This window comes from Sceloporus occidentalis, unplaced genomic scaffold (assembly GCF_023333645.1).
Source record: "Sceloporus occidentalis isolate IW3139 unplaced genomic scaffold, rSceOcc1.0.p SCAF_6, whole genome shotgun sequence".
Taxonomy (NCBI): Eukaryota; Metazoa; Chordata; class Lepidosauria; order Squamata; family Phrynosomatidae; genus Sceloporus; species Sceloporus occidentalis.
Genome location: NW_028316986.1, coordinates 98,627,347 through 98,641,368, shown reverse-complemented (window position 1 = coordinate 98,641,368; position 14,022 = coordinate 98,627,347). Strand labels below are relative to the sequence as shown.

The following is a 14,022-nucleotide window of genomic DNA, read 5'->3' as shown; positions in this document are numbered from 1 at the left end:
AAAAGCTAATAATCTAAAGAATAAGCCTGTACAAGGCAATAATAATAAAAAGGCCATTCAATATTTCTCTCTGCCTACACACAGAATTTAACACTACTAATAAAGTGTATTTTATTGCTCACTTTAAAATTCAATAACACTACCATGGTATCAGTCTAGCTGTTTTCCCTTGCCACCTGCAACCATTTCAACAGATGTCAAATCCATATATTTTGGAGAGAAATTTTACATGGCAAACACTTAGAAAAGCTTTAAGTGAAATATTTTTTTTAAAAAAAGAAACTTCTGAATTAATAAACATTCATTTAAAATGTTCAAAGCAATTTTATCAAGCTGAAACCTCTTTTGAAGTCTTACAGAACGATGCAGCCGGGGTATCCAAAGGAATGCTGAAACAAGAAGATGTGAGAACTGCTGGAGAAATGTTGATGTTTTTTCCCTATCTCCCATCATTATTAGAAATATGGAAGCTGCAAACCAATCATAGCTTGCATATCCTCCCTCCAGACCACCTGATGATATATGTTAAGGAAACTTATTCACTAAGTATTAAAAACCCTTGCAACCACAAATTCTTAAGCTATTTTAGCAATTTGGGGGGAAAAGACAGAGGCTATCATATATACCATTATGTCAAACTATACACATATGATCACACACATCTTTTCATGGTTCTTGCTAAACACAAGTATGTATTTGTAGAACATGCATATTGATCTGTTTTCTATACTACAATAAATACAGAAATAATTATAGGTACAACTGTAGGCAGAAATAAAAGTGTGGATTAAAGAGCAATTTTTGAACTATATAATAAAGAACATTACATGAAGTTCTTGCATATATAAGGATAAGTTTTATCAACATGCTATCTTAAAATTCATGAGAACACAGGAACAATTATTTAGATGATTATACTGACTAAAAACATGGTGAAAACTAACAGCTTTATAAAAGGATACGTAATGATGTCTCTATGAACACATGTTGTTGTTGTTTCAAATATTTCTCACAATTCATTAGTACTTGGGAAAGATCATTTTCAGCATTTTCTCCTAGGAGGTTCAAATGTTTACCATAACTAAAGAAATTAAAATAAAAAACACAAGCTTCAATCAGAAGCAAAACACATTTTCACTTAAATATTTTTTTACCAACCAGAGCACTTCAGATATTAGTGTAATTTGTACCCCATTGGAGGCAGTGTCCTCTAAGGAAGCAGTATATTATATTTAGAACAGATGTTATATTTAGAACAAATCTTCACTTAGAAATATGTCCGCAGCTACTTCTTTCTGACTTTGCAAGCTTTTTCAGCCCAAGTAATACTATGTAATCCTGTATCACTATGTTCTACAGAAGTCAATATCTTGTGTTCAGGAAGTGCTACACCAGCCCAATAGTATTTTTAACTTTTTTTCCTGGACTCTCAACTATATCACATCTCATATTATTTTCAATGCCCACCAATTACTGGTTAAAAACAGTTAAACCAAGCTCATAGAGTGACATGATTTTTGTAAACTTGTCTTATTTTCATACTTTATTCAGAGGTCGCCACATTTTATGTCTTGAACATGACACAGAGATGCTAGTAATTTCTGTAAGACACAAAAGGTTTTAAAAACCTCAAATCATTCACTACCTTGATAAAATTATTCTCTCCACTACAGATAACCTCCAGTAATGTAATAAGTTCAATGTACAGTTTGGGTATTGCTGTTACACTAAGAAACACTGTAATACCAAACTTTCCAACTTCAGTGGAGAGGGTATCAATGGACAGCAGATGGCAAAAGAAGTTGAATGCACATTAGGTTGCAAATTCCCATCTACAACTAGAGTATGACAAAAATGTAAACAGGCATAATTTACTGCACAATGAAAAAAGCCAAATTATTTCTGTTTTTTGAACCCTGGCACTTTCTCCAGCCATCATATACGTGGATGCATGTGTAGACTCAATGTGCCTTTCTCAGCTACCTGAATTATGCACATGGTCATTCCTGAAAGCAAAACATCAAGATGTGGCACAACCAACAATACTGTGATGCATTTTCCAATGCAAACTGTCAAAACAATTCTACTAACCTGATGCTATCATGTGCCCCAATCTGTTCTTTCAATATAATAAATTAAATTCAATTAAATTAATAGAAAATAAAATAAAACAAATGAAGAGCTACAGCATGAAGAAATAAAACTATTTGAAAAAGCAAGATATATCATTTGGATTCTTTGTGGATATACTAGAGCTTGGGGAGGCAAAGAAGAAAATGGGAAAATATACATGACCAGGTTTCACAAAACTGCCTTCTATAAGCAACAATAATGAAACAGGACATGCAAAAGACATACATTTCACCCCCTTATTCCTAGCCTAAGATTTAAAAGGACAATATGCTGAATTAATGGATTAGAATGATTGAGGTCATTCAAGGAAATACAAATAAAATATAAACATGGTAGTATTCATGGTTTCACTAAATGAATGAACGTGTTCAAGGATGAAGAGGAAGATTAGTTGGCTTCAACATGATTAATATGAATTTATTTAAACATCTGCTATAGCATCATTTTAATAAGTATATACATTGCATTGCTTCATTACTCACACTAGAACAAACTGACAAAATAGCAGCCTACGTTATAAATGTTTTAAAGAGTGAGGCTAAGAACAAGAACTCTTTAAAAGGCACTTCTTCCTATGAGAAATAACTGGAGGGAAGCAATAAATTCCTGTTATATATTTCATGCAAAATTCATGGGGTTGCTAGTGACTTTGAAAGGGTGTGCGTTCTACATACCTAAAGGGACACTTTCTTCTCTTAAACCATGGTGCGATTTTTAAGCAAGAGCACTATGAATTCTCATCTAGTACAGTCAGCCCTTCTTATACACGGATTTCTTATACACGGATTCAAGCATACACTGTTTGAAAATGTTCAAAAAAGTATGAATTTCAAATATCAAACCTTGATTTTCCATATTTTATAAGGGACACCATTTTGCTATGTCTTTATATTTAATGGGACTTGAGCATCCACAGATTTTGTTATCCATGGGGGATCTTGAAACCAAACCCCAGCGTATAACAAGGGTCCACTGTATACACCAACCCTAACAGCTGTGTAGATACTTTGGCGGAAATATTGATGGATTTTGGAAAAATATCAGGTCTAAAAGTGAATAAAGACAAGACAACGATGTTGATAAAGAATATGAATGAAAAAGAGAAAAAAACAATTAGAAGACCAATGTGGGTTCAAAGTTGTAAAGAAGAGCAAATATCTGGGAGTCACCTTAACAAATAAAAATGTTGATCTATTCCATAATAATTATGAGAAGGTGTGGGGACATATAAAGAAAGACTTGGATAGGTGGGGGGAAATTCAGTTGTCCTTGATGGGAAGGATATCGGTAATTCAGATGAATGTGTTACCTAAAATCTTGTTTTACTTTCAGACATTGCTGATACTGCATGTTTTCAAACCATTGGACATATGGCAAAAAGATATTGTAAAATTTGTATGGAATAGAAAAAGAGCCAGAATTAAAATGAAGATACTCTGTGATGTTAAGAGTCGAGGTGGTATGGGTCTGCCAAATTTAAAAATTTATTACTTCGCAACAGTATTTTGTGGTTAGCAGATTGGCTAACTTTGGAAGATGAAAAATTGTTAAATTTGGAAAAAGATAAATTAAGATTTGGTCTGCATGGGTACTTATTTTACAATAAGGAAAAAATACATAAAGATTGTAAGAATCATATATTAAGGAGAGCAATGTTAAAAGTTTGGGAAAGACTAAAACCAAGATTATGTAGTAAAATCCCCCAAAGTTGTTCACCACATGAGGCCTTTTTCGGAAAAGAAGGCATTTCCAAAATAAAATGGCTTAGATATGCTGATTTTTTAGAAGAAAAACAAGGTGAATTAGAGATAAAATCTCAAAGGGAGTTAGAGGAAATTGGCATAAGGTGTCACTGGTATTTGTACAGGCAACTGAAAGAAAGATGGGAAATGGATAGGAAATTAATAGGAATTCAGAGTCAAAAAACAGAATGGGAAGTAATAATAAGTAAGGGGGAAAAAAGAAATTATGAGACTATATAAAATGTTACTGACTTGGGAAACCGAAGAAGAAAGTATCAGGCAGAGCATGGTGAGATGGACTCAGAATATGGGATACAACTTAGATTACAAAAAATGGGAATATATCTGGACTAAAGGTTTAAAATATACAGCCAATCAGGAATTGAAAGAAAATATATATAAGATGACATATAGGTGGCATTTGTCACCTCAAACAATTTCATATATGTATAAAGGAGCAAATCCAGAGTGCTGGAAATGTAAGAAAACGACTGGCACATACTACCACATGTGGTGGACATGGGACATAGCAAAACAATATTGGCTGGGTCTACACAGAATAATAACAATGGAATTAAAAATCCAGATATCATTTCTGCCCGAAATTTACTTATTGGGTATGATTAGTGATGAATTAAAAAATCAATATCGAAAGTTATTGTTTTATTTATTTGCCTGTGCAAGAATCGTCTACGCTAAGGAATGGAAATCTAAATATGCTCCGTTGATGAACAAATGGTTAATTAAGATGTATGAAGTGGCAGAAATGGATAGATTGACATGTTGGTTGAAGGATAAAAATGAAGAAACTATTAAAAAAGACTGGCAGCTACTTTATGCTTTATTAAAGAAAAAATGGTTGAATGTTATGATATTATGAATAAATAAGATGTCATTTTGAAAAGATATAATGGCTATGGATAAAGTAAGACGCTTTAGTAAAGTAAAAAAAAAATTAAGTATTATTGTTTGATTTAAATTAACAAGATCAAAAGCCAAGAATAAAGATGTTTTACTCAAAGGAATTTTAACATAGGGATGGAGAAAGAATATGAGAAAAGAATAAAGCTAAAAGTGAAAGAAGGAGACTAAGAATTTATGTGAAGAAAAGTATTTGGCAAACAATGTAAAGATACATCAAAACAAAAATAACAAAATAAGGAAGGAGACCAGGCAGTAGGAAGTTAATTGGATGTTATATGTAATTTTAAATAGATTGTAAGTGGTGTGTAAATGTGTTGTTTGTTTATTTGCCACTTGTAAATTTATGTTGTTTTGATGATATAATGTGATGTGATTGTATGGTGTTGTAAGTAGAAAATAATAAAAATAAATTTAAAAAAAACAGAGAAGCATGTATAGTAGATGTCATGGAGTTACAGGATTCTATTAAGAACATAGTCATCTTGTCTGGACTAGCTTCTGGTGCTTAATGACAACTAAAGTGTTGAGAGCTGTTTCTAAAAGATGAAATTTAATTAATTTTGAAGTCTAATTTTTATAATTATTTTATTTTATTTTATTATGGATTTTACCTTTAGGCCTTCTCTTCATATAAATTCTGGCATGACAAAATCCAACCATGACATAGATATTTATTACTTAGGGTTTTTTCCCCAACCTCTGCTTTCTCCTCCCCTCCCTTCTACCTTTCTCTTCCTCCTTCCCCTTTTCTTCTCCCACTATTCATTTTGATCTTTCTCCTTCCTTTCTTTTCTCCTGAGATTTCTCTTTTATCCATAGCTACATGTAGATTAGTATGAGTAGAAGTGCTTGTGCATATTTCTTGTCCACCATTGTTTAAAGCTCCAGATTTTTATTTTTTAATAATCCATGTGCCCTCTCCCCTCCATTCTTGGATCAGGTATCAGAACCTCAAGGAATTATATGGATTTAAAATGAGATTACCTTCTAATCACAAGGCAGTCACAGAGCAAATTTGTCTTTTTGAGCTAAACTATCAAATCCAGTACCTTTTATTGCCTCCACTGAACAAAAGTGTGATCTAAAATATGCACTTTGTAATTTAAACAGGAGATCCCACCTAAACCACTAGCAAAACATAATTAATCTATGTCCAGAAATTTGTTCAGGCATTAGTTTGCTGTTTGTTGGCATCCTATGTAATCCACAATTTTATGTTATGGTGAAACAGGCAAAAAAGATGGCTATGAGAGGCATACATAAGGTATGGCCTAACATACCTTACAATGGCCTTGTGCATTCACCATGAAGTGATGTAGGCAAGAATCTTACATTCTATGATGATCTCTGCTTACAAACACACTGTGAATACAGTGCACTAGATTAAGCCCACACTGTGTGCATTGATTGACTCCAAGAACTTTATCTACATAAATTAGTTTGTTTTCTATTATAGGAATTAAACATTTTTGCAGACGATTTTGAACAAGTACATTAATGAACAAACATATTAAAGTAATCCTTGTCACTATTCAACAAAGAATATCCCTGTTCATATCAGAAGCAGGTAATTAGGGGTAATGCAGCCAGATGATTGCCACTTACTTTGTCCAGGAGCAAAATACAACAACAGTGTCTTCCATACCACCCAGTTACAACACTTTGACGCCAGTTAAACTGCCATGGAACCATCATATGAAATTCCAAGAAAAGTAGTTTCAAATTATAAATTCAAATTATAAATCCCAGTATGGTATAGGACAGAGTCATGGCAATTAAAGTGGTATCAATGTGCTGTAGCATGAAAGTGACAAAACAAGATGCAAAGCCTTAGGAAACACATTTCATATGTCCACACAAAATGTAACAGGAAACAACAATATCCTATTTGATTAACTCTAAGACTAGTAATAGCTATATTGAAAGTCAATGTTTGTTTTTTTTCTAGCCATGACATTTGTTTCCATTTCATCACTAGAAAATGTCTGGGGGTCCCACAGGGGTCCGTCCTGGGCCCAATGCTATTCAACATTTTTATCAACGACTTGGATATAATAATAATTATTATTATTTATTTCTAACCCGCTTTTCCAATAGATCAAAGCGGGTGACAAGCAGAGTGCAATATACAATTGCAACAACAACAGCATCAATAAAAAACAGTTAAAAGCAGAATTTAAAACAATTATACACAACGTTAAAATACAGGATAAAAACGTACAAACTAGCTGATTCAGCTTACATGTGCAGTGTGTTAGGGGGGAGTACAGGTAATTACACTGTCTGGGGGAAGGCTTGTTTGAAAAGGAAGGTTTTTAACCCCTTCCTAAATTGGTCAAGGGAGGTGGCTGAGCGGAGCTCGCCGGGAAGAGAGTTCCAGAGCTGTGGGGCCGAGATGGAATAGGCCCTCTGAGCCGTTACAGTATATTTTGTGTCTGGAACTCTCAACAGTTGCTTCCCGGCTGACCTGAGAGCGCGGGGCGGATTGTATGGGGAGAGGCGGTCCTCCAAGTACCCTGGGCCCAAGCCATTTAGGGCTTTATAGGTAATAACCAACACCTTGTATTGCGCCCGGAAGCGAATAGGCTGCCAGTGTAGATCTTTCAAGACAGGTGTTATATGGCTGGTCCTGGAAGATCCAGTGACCAGTCTAGCTGCCATGTTCTGGACCAGTTGAAGCTTCCGAGTTTGGTACAAGGGTTGCCCCATGTAGAGTGCATTACAGAAATCCAACCGAGAGGTCACCAGAGCATGTACCACTGTTTCAAGGTCCCCCCGGCCCAGGTAGGGTCGCAGCTGGTGTATCAACTGAAGCTGATAACAGGTGCTCCTGACCATCGCATCCACCTGAGGTGTAAGGTGGAGCGACGAGTCTAGAAGCACCCCCAGACTGCGAACAGAGTCTTTCAAGGGGAGCGTGACCCCATTCAGGACAGGTGGACAAATATTCATCCCCGGACCCGGGGAACCTATCACGAGCACTTCCGTTTTCTCTGGATTCAAACTGAGTCGGTTTTCCCTCATCCAGCCCATTACTGACTCCAGACAGGCATTTAGAGGAGAGATGCCATCCTTGGTCACTGCTTCAGTCGGAGACACAGAGAAACATATTTGGGTGTCATCAGCGTACTGATAACACCGCACCCCGTGTCTCCGGATGATCTCGCCCAGCGGTTTCATGTAAATGTTAAATAGCATGGGGGACAGAATGGCTCCTTGAGGGACACCAGATGTAAGGGCCCTCTTATTGGATGACAGAATTGGGAGCATACTTATCAAATTTGCAGATGACACCAAATTAGGAGGAATAGCTAATAATCCAGAGAACAGGATCAAAATTCAAAATGACCTGAATAAACTAGAAAGTTGGGCCACAGCTAACAAAATGAACTTCAACAGGGAGAAATGTAAGGTACTGCACTTAGGGCGGAAAAATAAAATGCACAGATATAGGTTGGGGGACACCTGGCTGAACAAGACTACGTGTGAAAGGGATCTGGGAGTCCAAGTAGACCACAAGTTGAACATGTGTCAACAGTGCGATGTGGCAGCTAACAAGGCCAATGTGATTTTAGGCTGCATCAGTAAAAGTATAGTATCTAGATCAAGGGAGGTAATAGTGCCCACTCTATTCTGCTTTGGTCAGGCCCCACCTGGAATATTGTGTCCAGTTCTGGGCACCACAATTAAAAAAGGATGTTGAAAAACTGAAACGTGTCCAAAGGAGGGCGACTAAAATGGTGAAGGGTCTGGAAACCATGTCCTATGAGGAACGACTTATGGAGCTGGAGATGTTTAGCCTGGAGAAGAGAAGGTTAAGAGGTGATATGATAGCCCTGTTTAAATACTTGAGGAGATGTGATATTGAGGAGGGAGCTGACTTGTTTTCAGCTGCTCCAGAGAACAGGACCTGGAACAATGGATGCAAGCTACAGGAAAAGAGATTCCACCTCAACATTAGGAAGAACTTCCTGACAGTAAGGGCTGTTCGACAGTGGGACACACTCTCTTGGAGTGTAGTGGAGTCTCCTTCCTTGGAGGTTTTTAAGCAGAGGCTGGATGGCCATCTGTTGGGGATGCTTTGATTGAGAGTTCCTGCATGGCATGGGGTTGGACTGGATGGCCCTTGCAGTCTCTTACAACTCTATGATTCTATGATTTGTCCCATTTGTTTTAAAGCAGTCAACATATTTGATTACAAGTAATGTACACTATGGTGAGATTTAGTGTGGTGTGGTGGTTTGAGCATTGAATGGTGACTCTAGAGACCAAGGTTTGAATTCCTGCTCGGCCATGGAAACCCACTGGGTGACCATGGGCAAGTCACATTCTCTCAGCCTCAGAGGAAGGCAAGGACAAACCCCCTTTGAACAAATCTTGCCAAGAAAATCACACAATAGGTTTGCCTTTAGGTCACCATAAATTGGAAACAACTTAAAGGCACATACTACTAAGAACAACCTACACTACAACCAGATGCTAAACTTTTGTTACAGATAAATTAGCATTAACCTTCTCCCTGAGTAGGCATTAAAAACTGAACAGCTACTTAAATATATTTGCATTAGTCTCATGTTGCCTGAGCATACCATAGTCCTCTTTTTTGAATCTCCAAGTTGCTATATTCATTCAAAGAATACTAAGAGTGATTTCTCTGAACTGCAATGTACTAGAGCAACAACAAAACAAATGTATCAATTATTGTCTAAATACAAAAGCCACACAGAGTTTTGTGGTGCGTACCTGTTATCTTCAAAATAACAATTGTTTCCCACCTCCTCATAAAAATACAGTAGTTAAAATTACAAGAATTAAGAGAAATGGATAGACTCACATTCCTGATCAATAATAAATCCAGAGATAAATTGAATGAGGAATGGTTTCCGATATTACAATTTTGGGAAAACACACTTAATATTAAAAGAGATATGATGATTTAAGCTGTTTATGTTATAAATGAGCCTATTGCTTGGATATAATGATAGATAAAAAGGAGCGTTGAGGAATGTTTTAAGTAAAGAAATTGCATTTTATAGTAATATAAGATCAGACTCAGCTAATGAAACGGAAAAACTTTTGTTGCTTGCTTATTCCATGTTCCCCTTATTTTACTTTAACTACGTTATGTGCAGTATATAGATAGAGGAATCAATTGATGTTAAACACAATGAGTGATGTTGTCTGTAAAGCAAAGCAGTTTGTATAGATGATGTATGACATATTTACAATAAAGAATTTTTAAAAATACAGTAGTTAGATTTAATATTGATATACAGTTGGCCCTTCTTATACATGGATATTTTATACATGGATTCAAGCATCCACGGTTTTAAAATGTTCCCAAAAAATATAATTTCAAATATCAAACCTTGATTTTCCATTTTGTTATAAGGGACACCATTTTGCTATGTCGTTATATTTAATGGGACTTGAACATCCACGGATTCTGTTATACACGGGGGATCTTGGAACCAAACTCCAGCGTATAACAACGGTCTACTGTATATTGATGGTAAGGTGATTCTTTCAATATAATTGAAGTGACATCATGGATAAATAAACATTTTATAAATATTCAAGAGGAATATTTTGAACCAGCATACCTGATGGTCGTTTTAATGCCAAGCTGCTGTATAGATGAAAGGTTTTTTATCTCCATATTTGCATCGGCTGAAAACCAGAGGAAAAATATTCATATAATTATTATTATAATATATGTAGAACTTACAAATATGGTTTTTAAAACCAAGCAAGCTTTTAGGAGCTAAAATATATTTTAAACGATAAATGTTTGGAAACATATAACCAAAAATAGTGAAATCTAGTTTATACAGTGATAATAAGCCTGTACAGTGCGCCCGCTCCATATGCAAATGGCCATACACGGAAGCCGTGCTGCAATGTATTACATGGCACGTGAGCCCATGGCACATGTGCACCGTGCCGCCACGAGCACGAACCCCATTCTATTGAATGGGGATCAAGTTTACGTGGTATTTGACTTACATGGGTGGTGGTGGTGGGTCCGGAACGGATAGCCGCGTAAGGCAAGGCTCTACTGTATTTTTAACTATTTCTGGTAATACTTTTAAAAACAGAACTCCAACATTCTAATTGATAAGCTAGCTATAAAGAATCATTAACTCATAGTTCAGCTCTCCCCGTGTAACTTAATAAAACCTTATGGCTCATTTCCTACACTGTTTGACAAAAATAATATTGACTACAGCATTTAAAGTATTAATCATTGAGGAAGACAGAAGTCAGCAGAGTGCTCTGCTGTTATGTTTCACTTAGCTTCACCTTCTGCCCAGCATGGCAGCCTAATTTACTATAATCTACAGGGGATCATTTATTTTATTTTATTTCTATCCCCCCTTTCTCCTGACACAGAACCCAAGATACAGCTAAAAACCTGATGATAAGAAAGTTTTTAAAATGCCAATCAAACAACCTATGCCATTAGAACACCACTAGTTTAAAACAGTGTACACACATTTAAATAACATAATCAGAACAGACGTACAGCACACACACCCTTAAAAGACCACTCTGCAGAACCAGTTAATTGTCCAAACCTCACTATAACAACAGCAACAACAACAACAACTATTTACCTACTAGTGGAAGGGGAGCAGAAAGACCAGCTAAATATCCCGTGGAAGAGAATTCCACGGCCTGGGAGCTGCCATTAAGACCCTCCTTTTATGTGTACTCCTGATAGTGGGATGAAGAGAAAGCCCTCTAATGAGGATCTTAAGATCCAGTCAGGTTCAAGCAGGTAGATATGGCTTTTCAGACATAAGAAAACTGTCAACTACAGCACCCTTATACAGTAAATGCTTTTTTAAAAAACAGGACTTAGTTTTTGTTCATTTTTACTTTAGAATGGATCTATTTTTAACATGCAAGAACACTTGTCATTACAATTATCACATTATGTATATCAACCAGATCATCTATGTAAGGATATTTACATTCCCATCCAGTCATTTTCTTAATGATCAGTCTTCAGCTAATAAATACTGCATGTATTTTTTACATTACAGTTAACCCATTTGTTGTTGCTGTGTGCCTTCAAGTAATTTCTGACTTATAATGACCCTAAAGCAAACCTATGTTGATGTTTTCTGGAGCTGGGAGGATGTGACTCACCCAAGGTCACCCACAGGGTTTTCATGGCCAAGCAGGGAATTGAACACTGATCCCCTGAACATTATATCTATATTTTACTACTGAGTAGATACTTGTACACACTGGTTCAGTATCAGGGTATTAAATCACAGAGGGAAAGTTCTAATATGTGAAGAATCCTTTTGTTGCTGTTAACTGCACTCGAGTCTATCTCGACCCATGGCAACCCTGTAGATGAAATATATTCAAGACTCCCATCCTCCACGACGCTGCTTAGTTCCTGTACATTAATATCCATGATCTCCTTAACAGAATCCATCCATCTAGCATGTGGCCTTCCTTTCTTTCTACTTCCCCCATCATTCCTAGCATTGTTTTTTCCGATGAGCCGTGCCTTCTCTTGATGTGTCCAAAGTATGACAGCCTATGTTTTGTCATCTTGGCTTCCAGAGAGATTTCTGGCTTGATCTGCTCTAGGACCCATTTATTTTTTCTTTTTGGCTGTCCATGGGATCCTCTTCTCCAGCACCACATCTCAGCCGAATTGCTTTTCTTCCTATCCACTTTCTTAACTGTTCAGCTCTCACATCCATAGATGGTAATAGGGAATACAATGGCTTGTATGATTCTAACTTTTGTGCTCAGTTGTATATCTTTGCATTTTAGGATCTTTTCTAGCTCTTTAACAGGGGATTATTGCCTAGCTAAATGAAACATCTTACCGCTGCCAAATTCAATCTTCATTCAGGCTGCACGCTGGTGTTATCGTACAGTTTTCTTCCTCAAAACCACCATCCAGGTAGAGTCTGGCTCCAATGAGGGTCTCTGAACTTGCTTCGGTGGCTATTTTTCAAAATCGGGAGCTTTCCAACTTTGAAAAATGGCTGCTGAAGCGAATTCAGGGACCCACATTGGAGCCAGGCTGTACTTGGATGGCGGTTTTGAGGAGAAAAGCTGTGTGATAACACCAGCATGCTGCCCAAATGAAGACTGAATTCAGCAGTGGTAAGATGTTTTATTTGGCTGTGCAATAATCCCCATAGCTTCCTTCCCCATCCTTAATTTTCTTCTGATTTCCTGGCTGCAGTCCCTGTTTCTATCAATGTTTGATCAAAGGTATGAGAACTGTTTTACTATTTCTATTTCTTCATTGTCTAGGTTGAATTTCTCCATGGTCATTAATAATAATAATAATAATAATAATACATTTTATTTATAGACCGCTATTCCGCAATGATCACAGCGGTGTACAGTACAAAAATGCAATACAATACCATAAAATACAATACAATCTCTTTCCCTCAAGATGGTGGCTGAAGGGAGGGCTCGTCTTCTTCCAGGCAGGCCTGGTGGAGCTAGCCTGCCTCTCTCCCCCTCAAGATGGTGGCTGAAGGGAGGGCTTTCCTTCTTCCAGGCAGGCCTGGTGGAGCTAGCCTGCCTCTCTCTCCCTCAACATGGTGGATGACGGGAGGGCTCGTCTTCTTCCAGGCAGGCCTGGTGGAGCTAGCCTGCCTCTCTCCCCCTCAAGATGGAGGATGAAGGGAGGGCTTTTCTTCTTCCAGGCAGGCCTGGTGGAGCTAGCCTGCCTCTCTCTCCCTCAACATGGTGGATGAAGGGAAGGCTCATCTTCTTCCAGGCAGGCCTGGTGGAGCTAGCCTGCCTCTCTCTCCCTCAACATGGTGGATGAAGGGAAGGCTCGTCTTCTTCCAGGCAGGCCTGGTGGAGCTAGCCTGCCTCTCTCTCCCTCAACATGGTGGATGAAGGGAAGGCTCGTCTTCTTCCAGGCAGGCCTGGTGGAGCTAGCCTGCCTCCCTCTCCCTCAACATGGTGGATGAAGGGAGGGCTCGTCTTCTTCCAGGCAGGCCTGGTGGAGCTAGCCTGCCTCTCTCTCCCTCAACATGGTGGATGAAGGGAAGGCTCGTCTTCTTCCAGGCAGGCCTGGTGGAGCTAGCCTGCCTCTCTCTCCCTCAACATGGTGGATGAAGGGAGGGCTCGTCTTCTTCCAGGCAGGCCTGGTGGAGCTAGCCTGCCTCTCTCTCCCTCAACATGGTGGATGAAGGGAAGGCTCGTCTTCTTCCAGGCAGGCCTG

General features: G+C 37.9%; 1 protein-coding gene across 4 annotated transcripts in view; it reads right to left on the bottom strand.

Annotated features, from left to right (window-relative positions):
* The window catches only part of TBC1D32 (TBC1 domain family member 32), a 111,693-nt gene that overhangs the window by 14,769 nt on the left and 82,902 nt on the right, over positions 1 to 14,022 (bottom strand). For 3 of the 4 annotated variants that reach the window (XR_016281757.1, XM_089530485.1, XM_089530486.1), the window contains 3 exons: positions 10,403 to 10,469; positions 963 to 1,081; positions 358 to 512 (listed from right to left, as the gene is read on the bottom strand). Coding sequence is in view for 2 of the 4 variants with exons in the window: in XM_089530485.1 (XP_089386611.1) it covers positions 358 to 512; positions 963 to 1,081; positions 10,403 to 10,469 (341 nt within the window). In the remaining 2 variants the exon portion in view is untranslated. Of the gene's footprint in view, positions 1 to 340; positions 513 to 962; positions 1,082 to 10,402; positions 10,470 to 14,022 lie in introns of all 4 variants that reach the window. The other variant, XR_016281758.1, reaches the window with a different exon arrangement.